At 40.5% G+C, this 21222-nt stretch overlaps 1 protein-coding gene across 1 annotated transcript in view; it reads right to left on the reverse strand.

Moving 5' to 3' along the window:
• The window catches only part of INSR (insulin receptor), a 52246-nt gene extending 31549 nt beyond the window's left edge, over positions 1 to 20697 (reverse strand). Inside the window, exon 1 of the mRNA XM_089490487.1 lies at positions 20568 to 20697. Within this exon, the coding sequence (XP_089346613.1) occupies positions 20568 to 20697 (130 nt within the window). The remainder of the gene's footprint in view (positions 1 to 20567) is intronic.
• Between the last annotated feature and the right edge of the window lie 525 nt (positions 20698 to 21222).

The raw sequence follows: 21222 nt of genomic DNA on the forward strand, positions 1-21222 counted from the left end.
ATCCACTTTGTCTTCTTTTTGCGTTACCCTAAACCAAAGAACAAGTCATTATTAGTGAACCACATGATATCTTCTTTTCCCACCTAGAAGAAACCAGCTGTCCTAACAGCATCTAAATGAGGTTTAATTGTATTATAGAGATCTTAGCTCAATAAACAAAATAATCAGACATTGCACGTTTATCATACACTGTTAAAGGATACAGTTTGGTCTCTAAAACATGGTGCCACAGGCCATATGAGCGATTACAATTAAATGAAAGGTTAACACACAAAGCAAAAAAAAAAACTTGGACCACTGTAAGCTCGTTTGAGCAGGATCCTCCTTACCTCGTTTCTGTAAATCAAATTGTCATGTAATGCACTACTCCTGTCCAGTTTACCCATCATGCAGCATTTCAGAATAAGATGGCACTAAAACCCAATAATATCTTTTGGAGAAGTATTTTAAACAGTGGATTTTTAACCCCTTAACAATCAATGACATGCCAGGCACGTCACGACATTCAATGATGTCCTAAAAAGCACATGGGGGCAGAATGGCCAGATTTGGGAAAAAAATGGTCTTGAAACAGCAAAATGCTACTTGTGCTTATTGCCCTATAACTTGTAAAACAAAAACATTGGGTATTTCTACTCAAGAAAAATAGTAGAACCAATTTAGCAGGTTTTTTTCATTTTATTTTTCAAATAAAAGTGTGGGGGGGAGCATATGAACTTCTTGTTCTGAAAAAACTAATCTATAACTTAAACAATTGTGATTCAGTGAACCAGCTGAAAAGGCCAACAGTGTATATATATATATATATATATATATATTATATATGGAGCTAAATGTGGTAGAAATATTCCTCTGATAAATGACAAGTCTTCACCTTGCACATTACCCGTTTTTAATCACCTGATTAAAAACAGGTAATGTGCCAGAGGGACAGACACCATCCCTGTTAATATGCGACCACAGGCCTACCCAGAATGCATCACTGTAAAGAAACTTGATCTCAGACTAAATACTGCAGAAGAGAAGCACAGATCTTATTAGAAATTATAGCAACACAATCTGTGTTTTGATCATCAACGACCACACAAACCTAGCTGTATAAGAAAATATATCAACATCTGCAGGAATCATCAGAAGCACAGCACAACTGATGTGTAGCACTGGCTGTGTTGATTTGGAGAGATCCATACTGTAGATGAGACAATACAGCTAGAACCCAGTTGTTTTAGCTGTCAAACTTTGTGACTTTTATAGAATAAAGGTGAAAGGAAAGCCAAAAAAAAATAAAAAATGAATCTTTTGCCAAAAGACATTATTTATTGTTTCATATAGCAAAATAGCAGGGGGCTGCTTTTCGTAAACATGGACTAGGAGACGTGTCAGGACAATGGGTTAGATGGATGGAGCCAAATACAGGACATTCTCAGATGAAGACCTCTTAATATGCAGAGCAAAAGCGTTAGAATGGCACTGCCAAATCCTAGACAGATTTGCTTTAACAACATTTCACAGTTTATTACACACGCTAGCTTTCAACCACAATTTATATGGTACAATAAAGGAGGACGCCCATGATACAAATTTTATCAGAACCCAAATTAAACAAATAGTTTAAAATCCTTTAGGCAGAAAGGATGGGGAGGGCATGTGTTTTCTGTTCGCCAGTCAGTTTATGGGCAGTTGTATTTTACCCTTCTAATCTTTTCTTCTAGATCTAGAATACATCAATTATTGGCAAACTTTTTTATTTGGGGTTTTACACAGGACTATTTTTGGAACAAACAAAACCCCTTTTTATCTGCAAACCCAGAGATTGTGTTACATTTAACACTTCTGTTTTGAAATTTACATTCCACACTCTGATTTATTTAAAGGGCACCTTTTTTTTTATTTCACCAATAAAATTGAGCCTCTCCAAGTAAAGATGGCTAACATTAAAAAAAAACAAACCTACTGCTACCCCATCAGTAAGATCCTGGCTGTCTGTGGATAATAAGTTGATTAGGAGCTCTAGACTGACTTACACCTAACTCCTCAAAACATCCAACACTAAAAATCCCAGACTCCAACCTCTTTGCGCATCACTGCTATTTCTCTTTATGTTTTAAAATACATAGGTTTACCTACATAGCGGACACCCACGATTCAGCTAGAGGAAGGAACTTAAGGTGATTGTCCAATTTGTAATCGGGAACCATCCAAGAAACAGAAGAAAATAACAGCTATATCAAAAACTAAAGAAATGTCAAAACGGACAGCTGTGGGTAAATTGAGGGCAATAATAAAGATGGATGTATAAGTGCATCCCATCTGAACTCTTGAGCATAGAAACACATTATTAGCTATACACGAAGGATCCCATGCATGTTTTCTCTGTTGCATGTAGATATTTTTTTCTTTTCATTTAAAGGGAAAGCTTCTGGAAAATGTAAAAATGTTTTTGGGTTCACTTTTAATAAGCAAAACACACATACGCACCATGTGCGCTTCAGAATAAAAATACCATAGTGTTAATCCCTAGTGCCGTTTACCTCTCCTTGCCGCCTACAGTTTGGGATTTACCATTCAATAACACGTTTAGGTGAGTGAGCCGTCTGCAGGTAGTGGCAATTTGCAGAGTATCCAGATAGATTTGGTTCTGCTACAAATAAACCAGTTGGGAATATGCCATGTGGCTTAACCTGAAAGAGAACGTCTGAAACAGAATATCAACAAAAAAAAAAATAAAAAAAAAAAAAAAAATATATATATATATATATATATATATATATATATATATATATATATATATTTTATTTTTTTTTAAAAGATGCACCAAGGGTTTCCACAAAGATGATGCGTCAGTTCCAGACTGTGTGCACACAAAGATTTGCCCCTTCGTCCTGAGATGCCATTAAAGTTCCCAGGTATAAATGTTAGGGCTAATGTACATTTGCCTGTAGTTGCGGGAGGTGCTATGGTTATTTAACCAAACGCCCCTCCCTCCCACAGCTATGTTTCAGCGTCTGACTTTACTAGATGTTCGCACCTGCTGGGCACGCAGAATATCGCGGCTGACGCGTTCTCGTTTCAATTTCCTGAGGTTTTTCAAAGGCCAACCCTCAGCGGCAGCAGCACCGACAACTGCGCCGGTCTTCGACGAGCTCATTATAGCGTAGAAAAGCATCTGCACACAGCTCGCCATATTATCACGTGAGCGTTGTCCAGCAATACCAGGGAAGCATATGACAGAGCCTGGTCCCTATTTGGCAGATTTGTGTTAGCATCTGCCCCTACGAACCCGTATTCAGTTGTCACCCTCCTGGCTTTCGCAGCGTACTGCCATTCTAGCTTAAACCTCTCATATGGTTCAATTAAACTGTATTTAACGGGAGTCTAACATCACATATCACCATATTTTCCTAACAAAACCTCTCTGATTGCTAAGCACCCGGTCAAAACCTTACTAAGAGGTCTGCAGAAATCCAAGCTAGTCAAGGCCCCCAGTCGGTGGCCGATTGATGGGGAGGTTTTCAGAGCTTTGACAAACTGCTTAAATTCTCACCCCTTTACGCCAGCTACTCGTATAATGCTCAAAGCCGCCATGCTTCTAGCATTTTATGGGATAAGGGGAACTGGCCACTACACCTTATTCCATGTAATTTCTGAAGGTCTCGGACATCTGTCCCGTTGCTGATCATTTCGTTCTATACCTCCGTCATATGAAAACCAATCAGTCCGGTATGAATGGACCCTTCCTTGGTCTTTGGTTCTCCTTTCCACTAATCCCATTTGTTTGCCCCTAACACAATTATTAGTATTGCAATGTTTATTTACTTATTTTGTTAGGTAGTTTAATTTCACACCAGCTGCTAAACATCTTACGGCAGGTAGCACTGCCAGCTCTACTGGATATGCATGTCTCTTTAGCAAAACGACTTAAGCTTGAACCCTGCTGGCAACCGTCTATTTTATTAACTTGAAACAGGGAGGCACGAGGTGCTCTGTTAATTTAAACATTACCAGTATAACGTCAAATAACCCCACTATCCGGCATGTGAGAAAGTTAACTATAGTATTATTCACACTAACCACAATAAAATGCCACAGGCTGTCTACTCAATCACAGCATCCGAACCGGCAGCAAAACAAGGAACATTAGTAGCGCAACAAAATGTCTTTATTATGTTAGGTAACATATTGACTACAAACGTTTGTTACCCTGAGGTTAAGATTTTATATCAGATTGATGCGTTGTCTTTATCCAACCAAAGGGCTAAGTGCAAAAACCAAGGTCAAGGCCCAAAACAATGCCCCTTAGGAGGCTGGTGTTTTATAACCATGTACAGCCTAACACAATAAGCAAACATTAACTCGATTGTGGGTTTCACATTTTCCCCATTTTCTTTAGAGTTGAATAACAATTTCCACTTCTATAAATACTTTTGCAATCATAGACGCAAACACACACAAGCAAATTGAAAAAAAAAATCCTCCAAGCTATATGTTAAAGACACGGTTCCACTCAGACACAACACTAATTGCACTCTCTATTATACTAAGTGAATAAACCTGGTTAGATCCGTCTATTACGGTGCCTACTATTACATTTTAGGTTACATATGAATCCGCTACACAGAATTAATTTTATTATGCATTTTACAGCATGTACATCTAAAGGTGCAATCATTTTAAGAAAAGTTAAGAGCTCATTGCCCTCCTGCCCTTTCAGAATCCACTGAAACATTGAACGGTATGTGTAACGGCCTGGGGTTAATAAGTGCCGTACATAGTAGTTATGACCATCTGGGGACTTTGGCCCCTCGTAGCCCAGACACCCTTGAGCCTTGCCACCGCGTTCTTGCATGGAGATAACTCATAGGTGGTGGGCTACGGACGGTGGTTCGAAGAGGGAGCCTTCCACAGATCCCCGGTTGCTGGGACCGCTAGGGGAGCGGAGATCAGCCGGCACGGTTATCGTACGCACGCTGGCTATCTCGCGGTCTGTCCCAGGGAAATTTTGAACTGTTGCCGCTCAGGGTCCCTTCGGCCTATCGCTTTTTGGACAGGATACCCTCAGGACCCAGAGATCGCAGCCACTCCTTCAGGATTATCCCGAGAACGACAGCTAAAGTTCTACGGACATTGCGGGGCTTGGTGGCCGGACTGTCTGGGCAGGGTGAGAAGATGTGGACATTATTTATGGTCTTTTTCTCACCCAACCTGTATATAAGCGTGTGTGTTTCCCCAATAAAGTGTGCTACTTCCCTGGAACATTAGTCTCGTCTAATGCTTCCGGGGGTTGGCTGGATCACTCATTGTCCATTTCAGGACAATTACGGCACTCTTCGGCTACGCCTCAGCAACTTAAAGACACTGGACCAGTTCCTGAGCCCTTCCTAGCTAGTGTTGGCTAGCACTGGAAGCTGTTAACCATTTTGGTCCTGGCAGGAAGCATCGGAGAACCGATGCGGGTAAAAGGCGTGCCCGTCAGAGTATGCTTTGCACACTGCCACTTATCAGCTCCTTAATACAGATATTATAATATTTATACATTATATATATATATATATATGCATCCTGGTGCCGTGTGTGTTTTGCTTACCTGGAGAACACATGTGTAAAAGAAAATGTGATTTATCAGACCAGGCCACCTTCTTCCATTGTTCCCTGATCCAGTTCGTATGGTCCCAGGCCCATGCCCATCATGGGCACTCTGACTGGTCTGCGGCTACACAGCCTCATACGCAACAAACTGTGATGCACTCTGTGTTCCAGTACCTTTTCAGCACTAGCTTACCTGTTGAATTTTAACACACAGGCCAAAAACGTTTACTTCCTGCCTAATATATCCCACCCACTGACAGGTGCCCTGATAACAAGATTATCAGTATTATTCACTTAACCTGTCAGTGGTCATAATGTTATGGCTGATTGGTGTGTGTGTGATATATATATATATATATATATATATATATATATAAATTACATACACACACACACACACACACATACTGTGTCTGCAACACCGAATTGAAGATCTGGGTCTTTCAGTGTGCTTCCTTAGTTTGGGCTCTGGTGGCCTGTACTCTCCATATGCTCAACTTAGGACTCCACATCCATATGTACTGCAGCCCAAGCCCCTGCGGCCATCCCCATGAGCCCCTCTCCTGCTAGTTCTCCCATCACTACCACTGATGTGCTAGGAGGAATTTCCACCCCTGAGACAGAGAGAAGGCAAAAGAGGACACCCAAAACCACTATTTTATCGGACATTTATATGAATGTAGGTCGGGGGTCCACACGTTCGGCTTGAATCTAGGAGCCAGCTTTTTTTTCTTCCCCAATCATAATCATATTTTCCAGGTGACCAGGGTTTGTCAAGCTTTGCTTTTATAGAGGTGGTCACATTTGCTGATCAATTAATCAAGGGCATTTGATTAGCAGCACCTGTCTGCTACTTAGCATCTTAATTTCTATTGAAGCTGTATGAGTGTAGTTGGTTTTTCACATGACTTCTCTATTTTGGCAAAAGTTTTGTCATCACAACATGGTACAACATGTATTGCTGCTCATCTAAGGTTGTAAGTTACCAAATTTTTATTATATCCTGATATAATAAGCCATATTAATTGGCGACTGTACATACCCCAACTCTGACACTATGGTATACACACACTCACATATGCTACTCCATCTCCGACCCTCTCACCTTGTGGAAACCAGTCGCTGCCTATTTTCTGCCATCATGAATGCGGCACCCAATGATTTCCTGTAGGGGTGCGGTAAGGCAAGTGCATTACGTGACCACACTGGGAGACTCGCTGCACAGCACACCCGCAGGAAGGCATAGGGTGCTGGATTCATGATGGCAACTCTTCAAAACCCTCTGCACCAGGAAGTTTTTTCCAGTTGCCATGGCCACCCGGTGCCCAGGGTTTTGTGAAGCACCTAGCAGATAACACAGTATACGAGTGGGGTGTGTGTGTGTGTGTGTGTGTGTGTGTGTGTGTGTGTGTGTGTGTGTGTGTGTGTGTGTGTGTGTGTGTGTTCTAAAACAGAAACAACACAAGCTAGATTCCAAAGGCATACAAAAAAAAAAAAAAAGCGATACTGGTGCAGAAAAGAGGAAGGGGGGAAAAAAAAGTTGTAATAGTAGTCAACATCAAAGATGGTTGCTCTTCTACACAGTCAATCATCTAGCCTGTATGATGATTTGTCTTACTGGAGTGTGGTAGGAAAAATAGTCCTGTCTAAAGTAGTGTGTGTCAAGCTTCTTCAGTGCCCAAGAGGGTCAATGAGACTTCAATCCCACTTTAAAGTCAGAATTCAGCACATACAATTCAAAAAACATTCAGATCCTTGGTAAGAAATAGAACCATAAAAAATTAGATAGGCCATATAGCGAGATGGAATCCCCGATATCTATGCCTTACATAGGCGTTTTTTGAATGGCATTCAATGGGCATGTGCTGAATTCTTGCTTTGTTTCTGTGCCCTTAATGGCCATTAATATTATATCTTATGCTTTTTAGATTGTGTGCTCCTCTAGTTTCGTATGCCTCTTCACAATCACCTTACAGTCCAGCACTTAGGAAAGCCTTGCAGACTGAGGAGCAGAAAGGCTACAGATACACACTCTTCTCTGCCCTCACATCTGCTAGTTAAAGTAGTATAACTGCAAACATGGAACTAGTTTATTTTGATGGCTATGACATCATTCTGGCCGTGTGTAAATACAAAAACACTGGCATGTGCAGACCAAAGCAGACACTGACGTGGAAAAAAAGATCTAGTAGATGTACAACTGGTAAAATGATTGATTTATTTTTGTATTTTTTTTTTTAAGAGCCCGAGGTGCGTGCTCCTGGGTGCTGCACTCTGTGCCATAAGGCAGCAGAAGCCAGATACGATTCTGGGTTCCCACACGGAGAACCCAGAGAAATTTCCCCCCCCCCCATGGGAGGGTCGGATCTTGAGTCAACCCGAAGGAAGACTCAGCTGGGCTTATTTGAAGAGAGGAAAGGGGCGATAGGCACCCAATCCTCCTCCAGCAAAATCCAGCTTCACTGCATCTAAAAGAAAACAGTGTCCAAAACAAGGTGCCAAAACGTGTGCCAACTCAAAGTGGGGGGCCTCGCCGTGAATTTCGAAAACCGTGAGATCAATAAGGGAAATTAATAGGCACTCGTGATATCACAAAGTGATGAATAAATTAAGAAAAATAATTTAGGGGCGGCCATTTCTGGCCTAGCCAGATTCAAAAATAAATTCTTCTCCCCAAGACCTGATGGTTCAGGGGGAAAAGTAAGTGCAAAGCAACCGCCAGTGTGACCGTGCACTCACCATTTGCAGCGGCGTGCAATACCGCAAATGGTGACTCCAGCATTACTGCCGGGGCAAATCAACACCTCGGGCTCCATTGCATTCCCAACCCTAAGGCCAGAGGATCAGCATAGTCCCCCCCTTCCCAAAGTGGAACTACACTTGATCTTAGCCAAAAGGCCGAGAAGCGAAGTAAAATGATTGATTCTGTGTTCAATCCAAAAGGAACAATACAATGTAAAAATAAAACTGTGCACACTCCCAGAATAGTAAAAATAAAATATGCCGCCAACGTTTTGGCCACAGGCGGCCTACATCAGAGCTAACAAATCGCAAGCATGTTTTCTGTGCAAACGTAATCATTCCATCAATGTGACATTTAATTGCAGTGTGTGTGATTGCAAGATGCACAAGTTTGTTGTTAACATTATAAAATAGTAAAACAAAATCTTGACATGTATGAAGCAGCTACACCACTCAAAAAAGAAAAAAAAGGCTAGATTTCCCATTAGGCAATGCAGGAATGCACTAAGGTCACCTCAGGGTTAGAAGCAATATACCTACCCCCAACTACTTCTAAAAGTTAAAATGTAAACATTTTTCCTAAGAGCTGCTCCGACTCTACAGGTGTAAACAGACAGGCACTAAAACCTGAAGTTCAACATTCTACAAACTCAAGAAGACATCACAACTCCTTCCGGCCCACTTTAGCTTTTTGCTTAGAGCGGATTACAAAAACAAGACAGAAAGGCCCCAAGATCCTGTCCCTGACAATACTGTGAGATTCAGCCACAAGCTGTCTTTCAATGTTTGACAAATGGAAATGGCATTTAAGATGTAGTCCTCAGAAACCGACTCATTTATTCTTTTTATTCTATGTACTGAATGGTTTTTTTTTTTGTGAATATAAAGTTAGAGAGCTACAGGGGCATGCACTGCCAATACTGAATGCCAGTATATTGTATGTATGTATGTATGTATGTTTCTCACGGTTCTAGTAGATTACGCACACATTTCCAAAACCTCAAACGGAAAGTAAGGGGAAGGCTCGGTAAGCGCCTGTATGCTTTTCACAGCGTCCTACAATCTACACTTTACCCGTTTCCATAAAAACACCTGGGGAGAGGCCAGAGTGATCAAGGGAGAGAGAGAGAGAGAGAGAAATGCGGGAAAATAAGGAGAGAGAGATAGTGATTGAGTGCAATGAGGTGAGGCTTTGTGCATGAGAAGCAGTGAGGGATTGTGTGGGTGGAAGGGGGGGGGTAGAAGAAAAACATGTTTGCTTCACGCAGATGATAAAGCAAAATCTACCCCACATCCTGGTGAGAGGAGGGGAAAAAAAAAAAAAGGTAAGAAAAAAAATCTTTTGCTGGATGTTTGTCGTGCTCGTTCTTATCCAAAACAAAACTACAGATATATTTCCCCCATTTTATAAGGTAATTTTAGCTCTTCTCACCCAGCAAGATAAGCACAAGATATGGAAGAGCCATATGTCCCATTCTGTCCAAAGAGATTTTTATTTTTTTATTTTTTTAAATAGGCATTGGAGCATCGATGTCTGTGCTCCATTTCCTAAAGTAGCATTTTAACACTTTGTGCCCTACCTGGAGCATGCACGCAGACATGTTTAACACACAATCTATAGGGGCTCAAATTGCACTCTTCCGATGAAGGGAGCATTTGGATCAGACTGAGGCAATCTAAGAGCTGCAGACAGTGTATGCGTTTCACACAAACTACAAGAACAAGATAACAGGACTGTCATATAGCTTAGTTAAAAGAAATTTTCTACGTATTGATACCCCGTTCCTGACACGTGTTGTCCACTAGCGTGTAGAATTCATATACAGTTTCATTATGACTGTGTACAAGATCAGGAATTCTTCAAAACACCTTGGTGTGTTATAAAAAAAAAAAAAAAAAAAAGCGGATAATTAAAAAAAAACCCCAGAATTAGAATAAGAAAAGGAAGCAGCATCTTATTTAAAATATGGTGATACAGCCTACCTGTGTACTGTAAAGTGTCTCTATAAGAAGCACATACAGGCACTGTGGCAGGTAAGCATTTTCGTTATGATGTACCACTTTGTTCAATCTTGAATCCAGTCACAAAAGCACATGTACAGATACATTGTGGCTTTCGGATGTCTGCAGGCGTTAACCCCTTCTTTACTAGTGGGGGGTTCCCAAAAACCTGACCAGTATTTTTACATTAAAGTTCTTTAACCGTGCATCCATGCATCAAGGACTGATAGAGCTTTCTTTTGATGCCTTTTAGATATATAGTCCCACATTTAGTATACTTAATACATTAAAATAAAAGTAAAAATAATTACTATGAAATTGATCCCCAAACCAGTTCAGCTGTCCGAAATACTACAAGATTTATTAATGTAAGTGTCATGAATTTGGAAAAATCCAACATGCATAGGTGTTTTTGGAACACCTGCTCTAAATAGCCCCATAAAAACTATAGATTTTTAAAGAACAGACAACCAAGGATATTTGGTGGGCCAATCTTTGGTTTTTGTTGTTTTGATCTGCTGGCACTTTCTAGGTTTCTATTTCACAAGGAGTATTTGGACATTTATCGTGCAACCATTTGATAACCAATTCGCGGCAAAGGGAACCATAATTTTGTATGCTTTTTTGCCAAAGTCTCTCAAACAGCCAATGTATACAGCTGCATCTCCAGATGGTTTTTGTATATTTTTCACATCTACAGGGCAAGGTAGGTGCACACAACATAAAGGGCATTCCCTCTTTTACTTTTCTGAGGCTCCTGATTTTTTCTGAGAATGTGACGCATCCATTAATAAAGGAAGTCTTGCGTAATGGCGCAAGACTTCTGGCGTGGAAATCATGAATGGCGGTTCTCGGGGACTGCCTCAGGTGCAAGGCAGGCCCATACAACAGAAAAAGCGACAGGTAGCGAGCGGTGTACACACACAGCTGCTTTCTTCATGGCATTACATGCCATCATTATAGGTTCTTGGGCCACTTTTTCATGACAGCACGAAACATCATGAAGGTTTCTGAAAACTGCTACCTGCTTAGGCTTTATTATCTAAATCTACACACACACAAAAAATAATAAAAAAAACACGATATTGCTTTGTGCATTTCACAACATATTGGTGGTGTGACTGACGGTAGGCAGCTTAAAAGGAGAACTTTGATGGTTTTCTAATGTTGTAAGATGCTGCAAAATAACCGTCCAACACAACCGGCTGCTGTGTACTATGCACGACTACACTTTGCAGAGCTACTAAAGGGAAGAAAAAAAAAACATACATACACACAGACGCAAGCCATAAAAACAACTTAAAATGTTCTACATTATCTAACTCAAAAAAACAAAACAAAAACAAAAAAAAAACTGTAGTCAAGCAAATTCAAGATATAGGGATTGGATGCTTACATATATAGTAAAAAGTTTTTTGATTTTTTTTTTATCAATAGAGAAACCACACAACTCCCAAGCTTCTCGGGATGAAAATTTACTGAAAACAGATGCTAGAAAATGTAGTACCGCATACCATATTATTCACCGTTTCTTGCACGTATGTACATGATATGACCAAAAGCATGAACACCTGACACTCTCACCTATATAAGCTAGTTTGACAGCCCATTCTAAAACCATGGGCATTAAAATAGAGTAGCCCCCCCATCCCTCCTTTGGGTGCATAACAGCCCCCACACTTCTGGAAAGGCTTCCCACATAAGTTCGGAAACTTGTGCCCATACAGCCAAAAGAGCATTTGTGATATCAGGCACTGATATTGGACAAGAAGGCCTGGCACACAGTTCCAGAACAGTATATAAATATATATAAAATATTTTGTTTTCAGCTAGCTGCATATTAACCATTTGCATAGGTTCTAGCTCACCTTAGCCCAATTTATACACGGACTCCTTATCCTTTAAACAGCTTGGTCTTTATCACCAAGCCAGACACACTGACTGAATAAGGAAAGCCTATGAGGGAACATACCTCTATCATTACCACAAATAATCAGATCAGTTCAGAATGCTCCCCACGTTATCACATGACTAACAATGGCAGACCCCTGGTCTGTAGCTAGAGGATATTTATTGGAACAAAAAGGAGATACAATGTACACCACGCTGTATTATATGGTCAATGACAAAATGTTTTTCACAGTACTTCCCCTTTATGTCTGCTGGTATGGAACAGTTTAACATTGCCAAATCGATAGTTATACTTTAAAAAGCGAGTCATGCCCATTTTCAAAAGACCAGTCACGCAAACCCCGATTGCTCTCTGTCCTTGCAATCCAAGCAGTTTTTCACGGTGGACCAGTTTTTGGTCACTTGCCTACTGGTAGAGCACCAGGTTTGTGAGCATGCATGCACCTCTTGTCTCAACTGCAATAGGCAACATTCACAAACACTAATTTAAATTAAGTTAAACTGTAAACCATACATATTTTCACCCTCGGAGGCTTCAACCTAAATATGAACATTTATTGTAATTTAAAAACATAATTTACAGCCTTAAAGATGTGGTTTAGTTTTACGAGTGTATGTGGAAAGACTTACTGTATGGTGAAAGATAATAAAGTTCTGTTGTTGCGTTGATCCACGTGAGGTTCCATTGAATATTAGAACTTTCAGCTACCTCAATGTATAAAAAAGGGACAAATCAAGTGCTAAGACCACTCTTATAACATTCTGTTTTATTGGCATTTCTAAACAATCCACGTCCGCTGTTAACCACATTTGCTTCTTAATTCTAAAGCACACATTTGTCTGTCATTTCAACCTAATTAAATTTACTGTACTGTAGCATTTCTCTTGGATCCAGAACTAAATCCAGAAGCATAACTGCTTCGACAAAGGCAAGGTTTTAATTAAAAGGGAAAAGAAAAAAAAAAAAAAGAAAAAATCTTTAAATCCAATTAAATATACAATTGTAAACTAGACTGTTCTAAAATAGTGAAAACTCATTATGTTCTGGGCTCTAAAAATCTAACTGAGGTTTGGTCACAAGTATACGTTGTTTGATACATTTACAAAGCAGCACGTATTTCACCTGGACAATCCATTGTTGTACTTATTCCAGAGGAGTAAAATAGTGGAAATTTCCATCCCTGTACACACACACACACCTGCACCTAAAAAGGCTGTCAGAGGTGGGTACCCTATTAATCTCTCCTCAGAATATCAAATTCCCAGTTGCAATGAGCCGTGAACTCATCACACACACACAGACAAGCATCAAACACGAGAATCATGCACACGCAACATCAAATGGATCCTCTTACTAGCCCCTATGCAGAGAGGCCCAGCCCTGCAAGGACTGGGATTCCCACCAAGAAGGACAAACCTCTGCCGCCAGCCATAATCTTTGACTATAACATTTCAATGATTTTTAAGTCTCCTGTGTGTTTAATGTTGCAACATGAATGACTTAAAAAATAGATTTGAAATATTTATATATGAAATATCAGTTTTCATGTCAACTCTTCTATAAGATGTGATAGAGATTCATAAAAATATTAAGGATAATAAAGATTTGTATACACTCGAACATAAGACTTTTTTCGTAGCAAATACTCGGAAAAATACCCCCTTCACTTATATTCGATGTCGTCTCATAATCGGACCTCAAATAGGAGGTCTGACTAGGCGCTGCAGGAGACCTGGATCCCCCTCTCTCAACCTCTGGGGTTTCTATGACTGAGCGCCCGCATCACATGACCATCCGATGCTTCACGAAGCCCCAGCGGAAGTGCCGGGCAGAAGCGGAGATTGTCTGCGCACATCTCGCAGACGTTCACCGGGACCTGGATCCTCCTCTCTGGCAGCCAGTGAATGTCTGTGGGATGCGCATAGACAACCTCTGCTTCTGCCCGGCACACCCACACACTCTAAAATGCCAACACTCATTATTAACATGGTACACGTTAGCACCACACTCCCAGCCAGTGTGCGCATGCACGCATGTGGCTAACATTATACATACAAAACAATTTAAAACACTTACACTACGGACACCTATACATCAAATCTGACACTATAATACAGTAGACATACTGACTTTGGCACTATACATATAGAACACATATACACCGATACTACAGTATACACAGCTGGACTCCAGCACTGTACATATACACACACACACACACACACACACTACTTCCCTCTTCTTCCATCGTGAATTCTGCACACTATGCTTCCTACAGCTGCTAGGTGAATCGATTGACGTGAGGGACCCAGCAGGGTCATGTAGCGAGCCTTATGAAACCCTGCTGGGCGCTTCACATCACCCGCTACACTGCATTCATGATGGCAGCCCTGCAAGACCCTGGCTGCCAGGAAGCGGTTTCTAGTCATGACTTGGCTTTGTCGAGCCCTGTATTAGATATAAATTGCACAAGAAGAACATTATTTTCAAGGTTACCCATGGCAAACGGCACAGACATTTTTTGGCTTCTGTACATTGTGTTTGTCTAAAGCGTACACACACACACACACAGTTAAGAAATGGATATTCCAGAGTGCCCAAATCTTATGGAAGGGCAATATCAAATGTTTCTTGGAACAAGAATAATCGGGTTAAGGGAATTACAAAAGTCTGTTCTTTCTGGGAATATACTGACATATTGAAGGTGTCAAAGCACATTAAGGAGTCCCAAATCGATCAAAATGTACTAAAGACAATGCCAAACAGCTTTAAAAAACAGGAGTCCCCTGGTCCGAAGATATTAATTCTCTAAACCTTTTATACGAGGTTCTCTTAACTCGAATGCGCCCTGCAGATGTACAGAGGGTTTAACAGAAAACACTCAAACTCAACGACCTTTCTAGGAGTCCAACTTCCAAACAACCCAAATCAAAGCATTAAACTTAAACCACAAGAGGTCACAAATCAAAAAGGTGTTAATTGAGACTTCTCCTTAATCCGTTAATGCTAAAACGCTGCGTGATCCCAAACTCAGATTTGCAGTTAATCTTTTTTTTTTTTCTTCTTCTTAGTTTTAATATTTGACTTAATTTGCTCTTCTCAGCCAAACAGTAAAGTGAATATGCATTTATCTGCTGTTTGTCGACAGCAGGGAACAGCAGAACTTTGGACCACAAACTGCGTGTTGAACTTTACTTTTTTGAAAAAGAAAAAAGAAACTTCCAATCACAAGAATGGAAGATGTACATCACAAAACGTGGGAAGAACTTCCTTAAACACACAGGTATTAAATTATACGTCATCAGCCTAACCCCTATAGTACAAAACAACTTTAATCTCTAATGACAAAAACAAACATTATGGCTAAGCTACAATGAAAAAAGTGGGAGGGTTTACACAAAGTACTTAAATACAATCAAGGATAGAGAGCCAAGCTGCCTTTGGTTACGCGAGATAGGTATTTAGAAGAAGAAAAAAAAAATTATAGCTACATTTTTTTTTTTTTAAATCTATATTTATACAACATGGTTAAAAATTCTGGAATTGGATTAGTTGGCAGGGGAACTTCAGATGCCGCCCCCCCCCCAAAAAAATAATAATGGTGAAATAAGGTGGGGAGTTATTTTCAAAATAACTTAATGAAACTTGTTTCTTCTCAAATCCTGCATATCGGAAATGCTTTAGTCCCAAATGTGTACTTCTCTAACAAAAAGGTACACTTACAATATGTACAAACTTTAAACTAATCCAAAGTCAAAGCTTAATGTATTAAGGCTGTTCACATTCATTAAAACGTAGGATTGGCAACAAGCAAATCACGCAGACGGCTGACACTCTGTACGGCAGCTTATCTGCATGGCGAACCAACATTTGCTGCCCCACAGAGAAATCTTGTGTGGTAAAAAACACAGCTATAAAAACACATCTACTTGCTGACAATAGTGGTCAATAGCAGCAATATGTATAGGGCTATTATGAGTAATATGCAATTCCCAATTTCTGAAGAATTGCACAACTCCATCCATGTGAACAGGAACAGCATTTGAGGAGGATTAGCCTTTCAAGGAACACGCCAGCCATCTTATTAACTTTTATGGGTATGATAGCTACGTGGTTTACGGTGTCTCCTTTGTAAATATGTATGTGGCCCTTTCCCCACAGCCCAGCTGTTTTTCTTGAGGCGTTCAGCTAAAACGCATCTCCTGCACGTGGCACATAGGGCAATATACTAGTTGTCCTGTTAAGGCAATTGTAACTTGTAGCGGTTTTGGCTTTAGCATGGTAAATTTCTATGCAACTATATAACAATCATGGATTGTTACATATTCCAGAGGTTGACTGAATAAGTTATGAAACTTCAGCAGTTGACGACTAGAAGGGCAGATGGATTTATCCATCTTTCTGTGGCAAAAACCTATATTCTAATAATGTCACTGTTCCCACACCTATTTGACATCCTCTAATGGTTTCTTTCAATGCTGCCAAATTCACTCCAGTTTGTGATCCAATATCCACTCGAAGATATATTTCCCATATGCAGAGCAATAGTAGCAACAAAAGAAATGAGATCCAAAAAAGATCCAAATATCTTTATCCTTAATATAAAGACTCCTAAACAAGAGAGTACCTATGAGTTGCTGATTATGAAAGCATCACCCAGATGCTGTGCAATATAACGACACACGGCCTATATTATATTGTAGGCTTTAGGACCTGTTCTGATCGCAGCTAGATTAGCAGAGTGAATGTATTTCAGGTGTTTTTTTGGTCAGCCACACTAGGTGTGCGCAATTATGGATAAAAAAAAATAGCAAAAAGCTTGTCTTCGAAATTTGTCCCTGTATTACTCTAAATTATGGGTCGCATATACAGTATAAATATGGTGTTGTGAAAGCTCCCTGTTGACAGAAATATTTATTGTGAACATTTAGGAATAATTGTTAGATTTGTTTGATTGAATTATGTGCAAAACACTTAATATGTAAATCTCATAAGACCTGTGTGTCAAACCAAAATTTATACAAAAATAAACACAGGTGGATCTCTATAACCAATATTAACAGTGGGATTACGTCCCTGCTGTTTGAAGTGAATTCATTTGGCATCATATAGTAGTCAGGCTGCCACTGTTTGGAAACTAGTCTTAGAGTCTTAAGAGTCAGGAAATTGGTAGATCTGTTCACATCTTTATAAACCCTTAAAAAACAAAGTAGTTTCCACGATTAACATTTTAAGCAGCCCCTACATGCCAAACTACAAAGATGGAGTCCGATATCAGATAAGAAAAACAGCTAGCCTGGCCATCTTAATTCTAAAAGAAAACAGCATATGAAACTGTCAGCGTGCCTACTTTTTCCCAACAGATCATAGAGAGGTATTCTCCGTTTAATCGCCTTATCAGAGTGACATTGAAGTATCCTACTCTAATGGTACAGAACATAATCACACAGGCAGGTGAGGTAAGAATAGCAAACATGCATAACGTCAATACAATAATAAAATGTTGCAAAGTATTAGAAAAGTTATATGCATGAATTTAAGTATTGTATGCAAGGTACCGTATTTGCTCGATTATAAGACAAGGATTTTTCAGAGCAAATGCTCTGAAAAAGACCCCTCGTCTTATATTGGGGGTCATCTTATAATCAGACCTCAAATAGGTCTGACTATGAGACTAAGATCCAGATCCCCCGCAGCACTGCAGGGGACCTGGATCCTCCTGTCTGGTAACCTCCGCTGCTGGTGCTTCTGACTCCCTGGTGTGTAGTCGGGGTAGCGGGTAGACATCTACGCGATTCGCGATTTCTGGGGCAGAGTGGCAAACCTGGGGGCAGATTGGAAAATAAAAACCCAAGAAAATATTTTTCTCAATATTAGCTTTTATTAAAAAGAATAGTTTCCATTAATTAACATTTACTAGTAAAACTTGTCACCTATAGGGTCATCTTATATTCAGGTTTTTTTCTTTTTTTCCCCTAAATTAATATTCAGATTTTGGGGGTCGTCTTATAATCGAGCAAATATGGTATGTTCCCATCCAGACACCGACATACACTTTGTCCATCAGTGCCAGATGTAGGAGAGGATGCATCCATTTGGAAGGACAATTTTCAAGTGCCAGTTAGCCATGGCTCCTAAAATGTTTTATTGCCGAGAACATTTTGTGAAATCGTGTACAGATATTTATATATATAATATGTCTGACCTGCATACAGACCAGTAACAGAAAGCACAAAATGTTGGCACCCCCAAAACGGGACCTGAGTAGGCACTCAACATACGCAAAGCCATCAGATGGGCTTGGGTACTGAGATGGATGCAACTTTGGACACTAATCCTGGAACCAAAACCCTTATCAAAATGAGAAACATGAAGTAGCACACACATATTAGTCACTTTAAACTCGGATCAGATGGTATTTCTCTGATGCCTGCTCAAACTTGCAACTGCAAAAAGAGAGGCTTCAGTGACACTTCTCAACATCCCCAGGACAGAAATGCATTCACAGTTGCCACTCAAAGGGGGGGGGCACATTACTAGAACTATGAGGATGGCAGTACGGACAAACCAAGACACGGTAATACAAGTAGAAGAGGACTTGTGGGTTTTTGTTAGCACAATATTTGCATGATGGGTCCACACATCCAAGTCAAAACCCTTAGTTGTTAACCCTGTCGCTGAACGTTTAATGGAAATGCTATAACTTCAATCCCGCTCATACTGGCCGATTTTCCAGCATTATGGATTTAGTAGAGACTTTCCTTCCCAAAAGATAACTCTAGTATTATAATGAGATCAGTAAACTTTTCTTGACATCACATGCTTCTTTTCATTCACTAAAAGGGCTATGATGTCACTGAGATCACATTCCAGAGCAGGGTACAGAAGCGCTAGAGAATCCACTAGTGCTCTATAAATAACACTGTAAAAACTTTTCCAACTGTAAGAATAGAGTGTGTTAGTGTTACTAATATGTATACAACATGTAGCAAATTATGTGTGTGTGTGTGTGTAATATTCTAGATAAGGAAGATAACCATTCTAAAAATATCTTCCCATGTGGGGGGGGGGGGCAGAATATAGGATTGCAAAGTGTTTTTTTTTTTTATCTAGATGAGTTATGCTATAACAAAAGCAAAATACAAGAAAAAAAATAGATACGTGAAGCACAATGTAATCAGCACCTACCATAATTCTTACCCTCTTAACAAATTGACAGGTAATGTGTGTACAGCCACATGGTGCATGATACATTAAAACAATTTAATTAAACAGATCAAGGAATGGCTGCGTGTCTGTGTTGGTAATAAAAGCCTCATTTGTTTTTACAGTATATAATTCAGAGAGCCTCATGCTGGTTCAAATCACAAACATGGGGATTGGCTGCATTATCAACACAAATCTCTGGAATGATTCCAGTTAAACTTGATCCTGATGTAACTTGCAACAAAATGACTATGGAGATACGTGTATCAGCGGCGCATATAACACACGCATGCAAGCAATCAGTTTATATGTACTTAAACAGATTGTGTCTTCCTGTGTGATCAAATCGGAAAGCGGTATTCCTAATGCAGCAAGCACTGAATTTACTAGGAAGAGATATATATAAAGCAGCCTGGGAGTCAAATATTTAGCAATCTTAAATAAATATTTTGTCTGAAGGGCTATGTTAGACTACATAATAATCTGGGCCTACTGAGGCGCTATGTCTGGATCTGATCGTGCGCTCTCCTGTCAGGCATGATAGGCGGCGGCCTAAGCGGCAGGTCCCGGCCCCTCCCCCCCGCCTCTGTTTACAATGTTGACCGAAAGCAGCAGCGCGGCCTACTCCCCGCGGGGCCCAGCAGCCTCGCTCGATTTTAACTATACCGCTGAGGGCTCGCCAACACAGGCCTTGCGAGCTATGTTACACCGAGGTCTGCAACTACGCCACGGGGCCTTTTCTATTAAAAAGAAAAAAAAAAAAAGACAGGCACGAAGGCCACGTAGCACAAATTAAAACAAAACAAATCTGCAAGCCATGAACCTGAAATGTCACAGCGGCGTTACACAACGAAGGCTTACAGCGTAGGTGTGTGAAGACGCCACTCGCAGTAATACCACATACCGTGTTATGTTTATATATAAATAAAAGAAAGATATGTGAGGAAATACCCGTCGGAGGATCGTGCTCAATGTTTACTAAAAAGTCGGTTCATAATTTGCCGAGTTGACGTCACACAGATCATTTTTTATACACATGTGTGCGTCTATGTGTAAGTTGCTAACAAGTACTCCATACACACGTTGTATAGTATGCACCCGGTATTTGAAATATACTCACTTTTTCCATTGCTCTGGCCGCAGAAAACCATACTCAGAATAGCGAGGACTCCCAGTAGGGTCTTCCAGCCCACTTTGAGAGTGGGGTTATTATTGGGGTACCCCTCACCCCCCATCACACTCTGTCCCATGGCAATCCCTTCTCTCCGGCTACTCGTATCCTGAAAGGGGCTCCCAGAAGAAGGAGAGAGCAGGAGGTATTTTCCAAAGAATGAGGGGGCAAACAACCTCCTTCCCCCCCAGCTAGAACTAATAAATAAACCCCCTGGTAAGTCCTATTTAACGATATGATCCTGACAGCTCACGAATGGAGGCAGCATGATGATTTATATAAGCAGCTTCGATTGGGAAATAATGTCCGAATTTGATAAGGAGGGAGGAAAAACAGCAAGCTCTCTTGCTAGAGCGGGGAAACCCTCGTTGGTCGCGAGCGATTTGCCGGAACACGGAATCTTCAAAGTGCCTTCGTTTTTATCAATACGCAGAACTCTGTAAGTGTCAGATCTTGTCGTCCCTCACAGGGGCGCCGGTTATAACAGGATCTGTAACCTCTGAGCCAACTTGGGGGTTTTCCCCCCCGTATTTCTTTCTCACCGAGCGCAGGAAATTATTTATAGCAAATCCTCCAAAGTAATCCACAATATGTCACAAAACAA

The sequence above is a fragment of the Sceloporus occidentalis genome, unplaced genomic scaffold (assembly GCF_023333645.1).
Source record: "Sceloporus occidentalis isolate IW3139 unplaced genomic scaffold, rSceOcc1.0.p SCAF_45, whole genome shotgun sequence".
Lineage (NCBI taxonomy): Eukaryota > Metazoa > Chordata > Lepidosauria > Squamata > Phrynosomatidae > Sceloporus > Sceloporus occidentalis.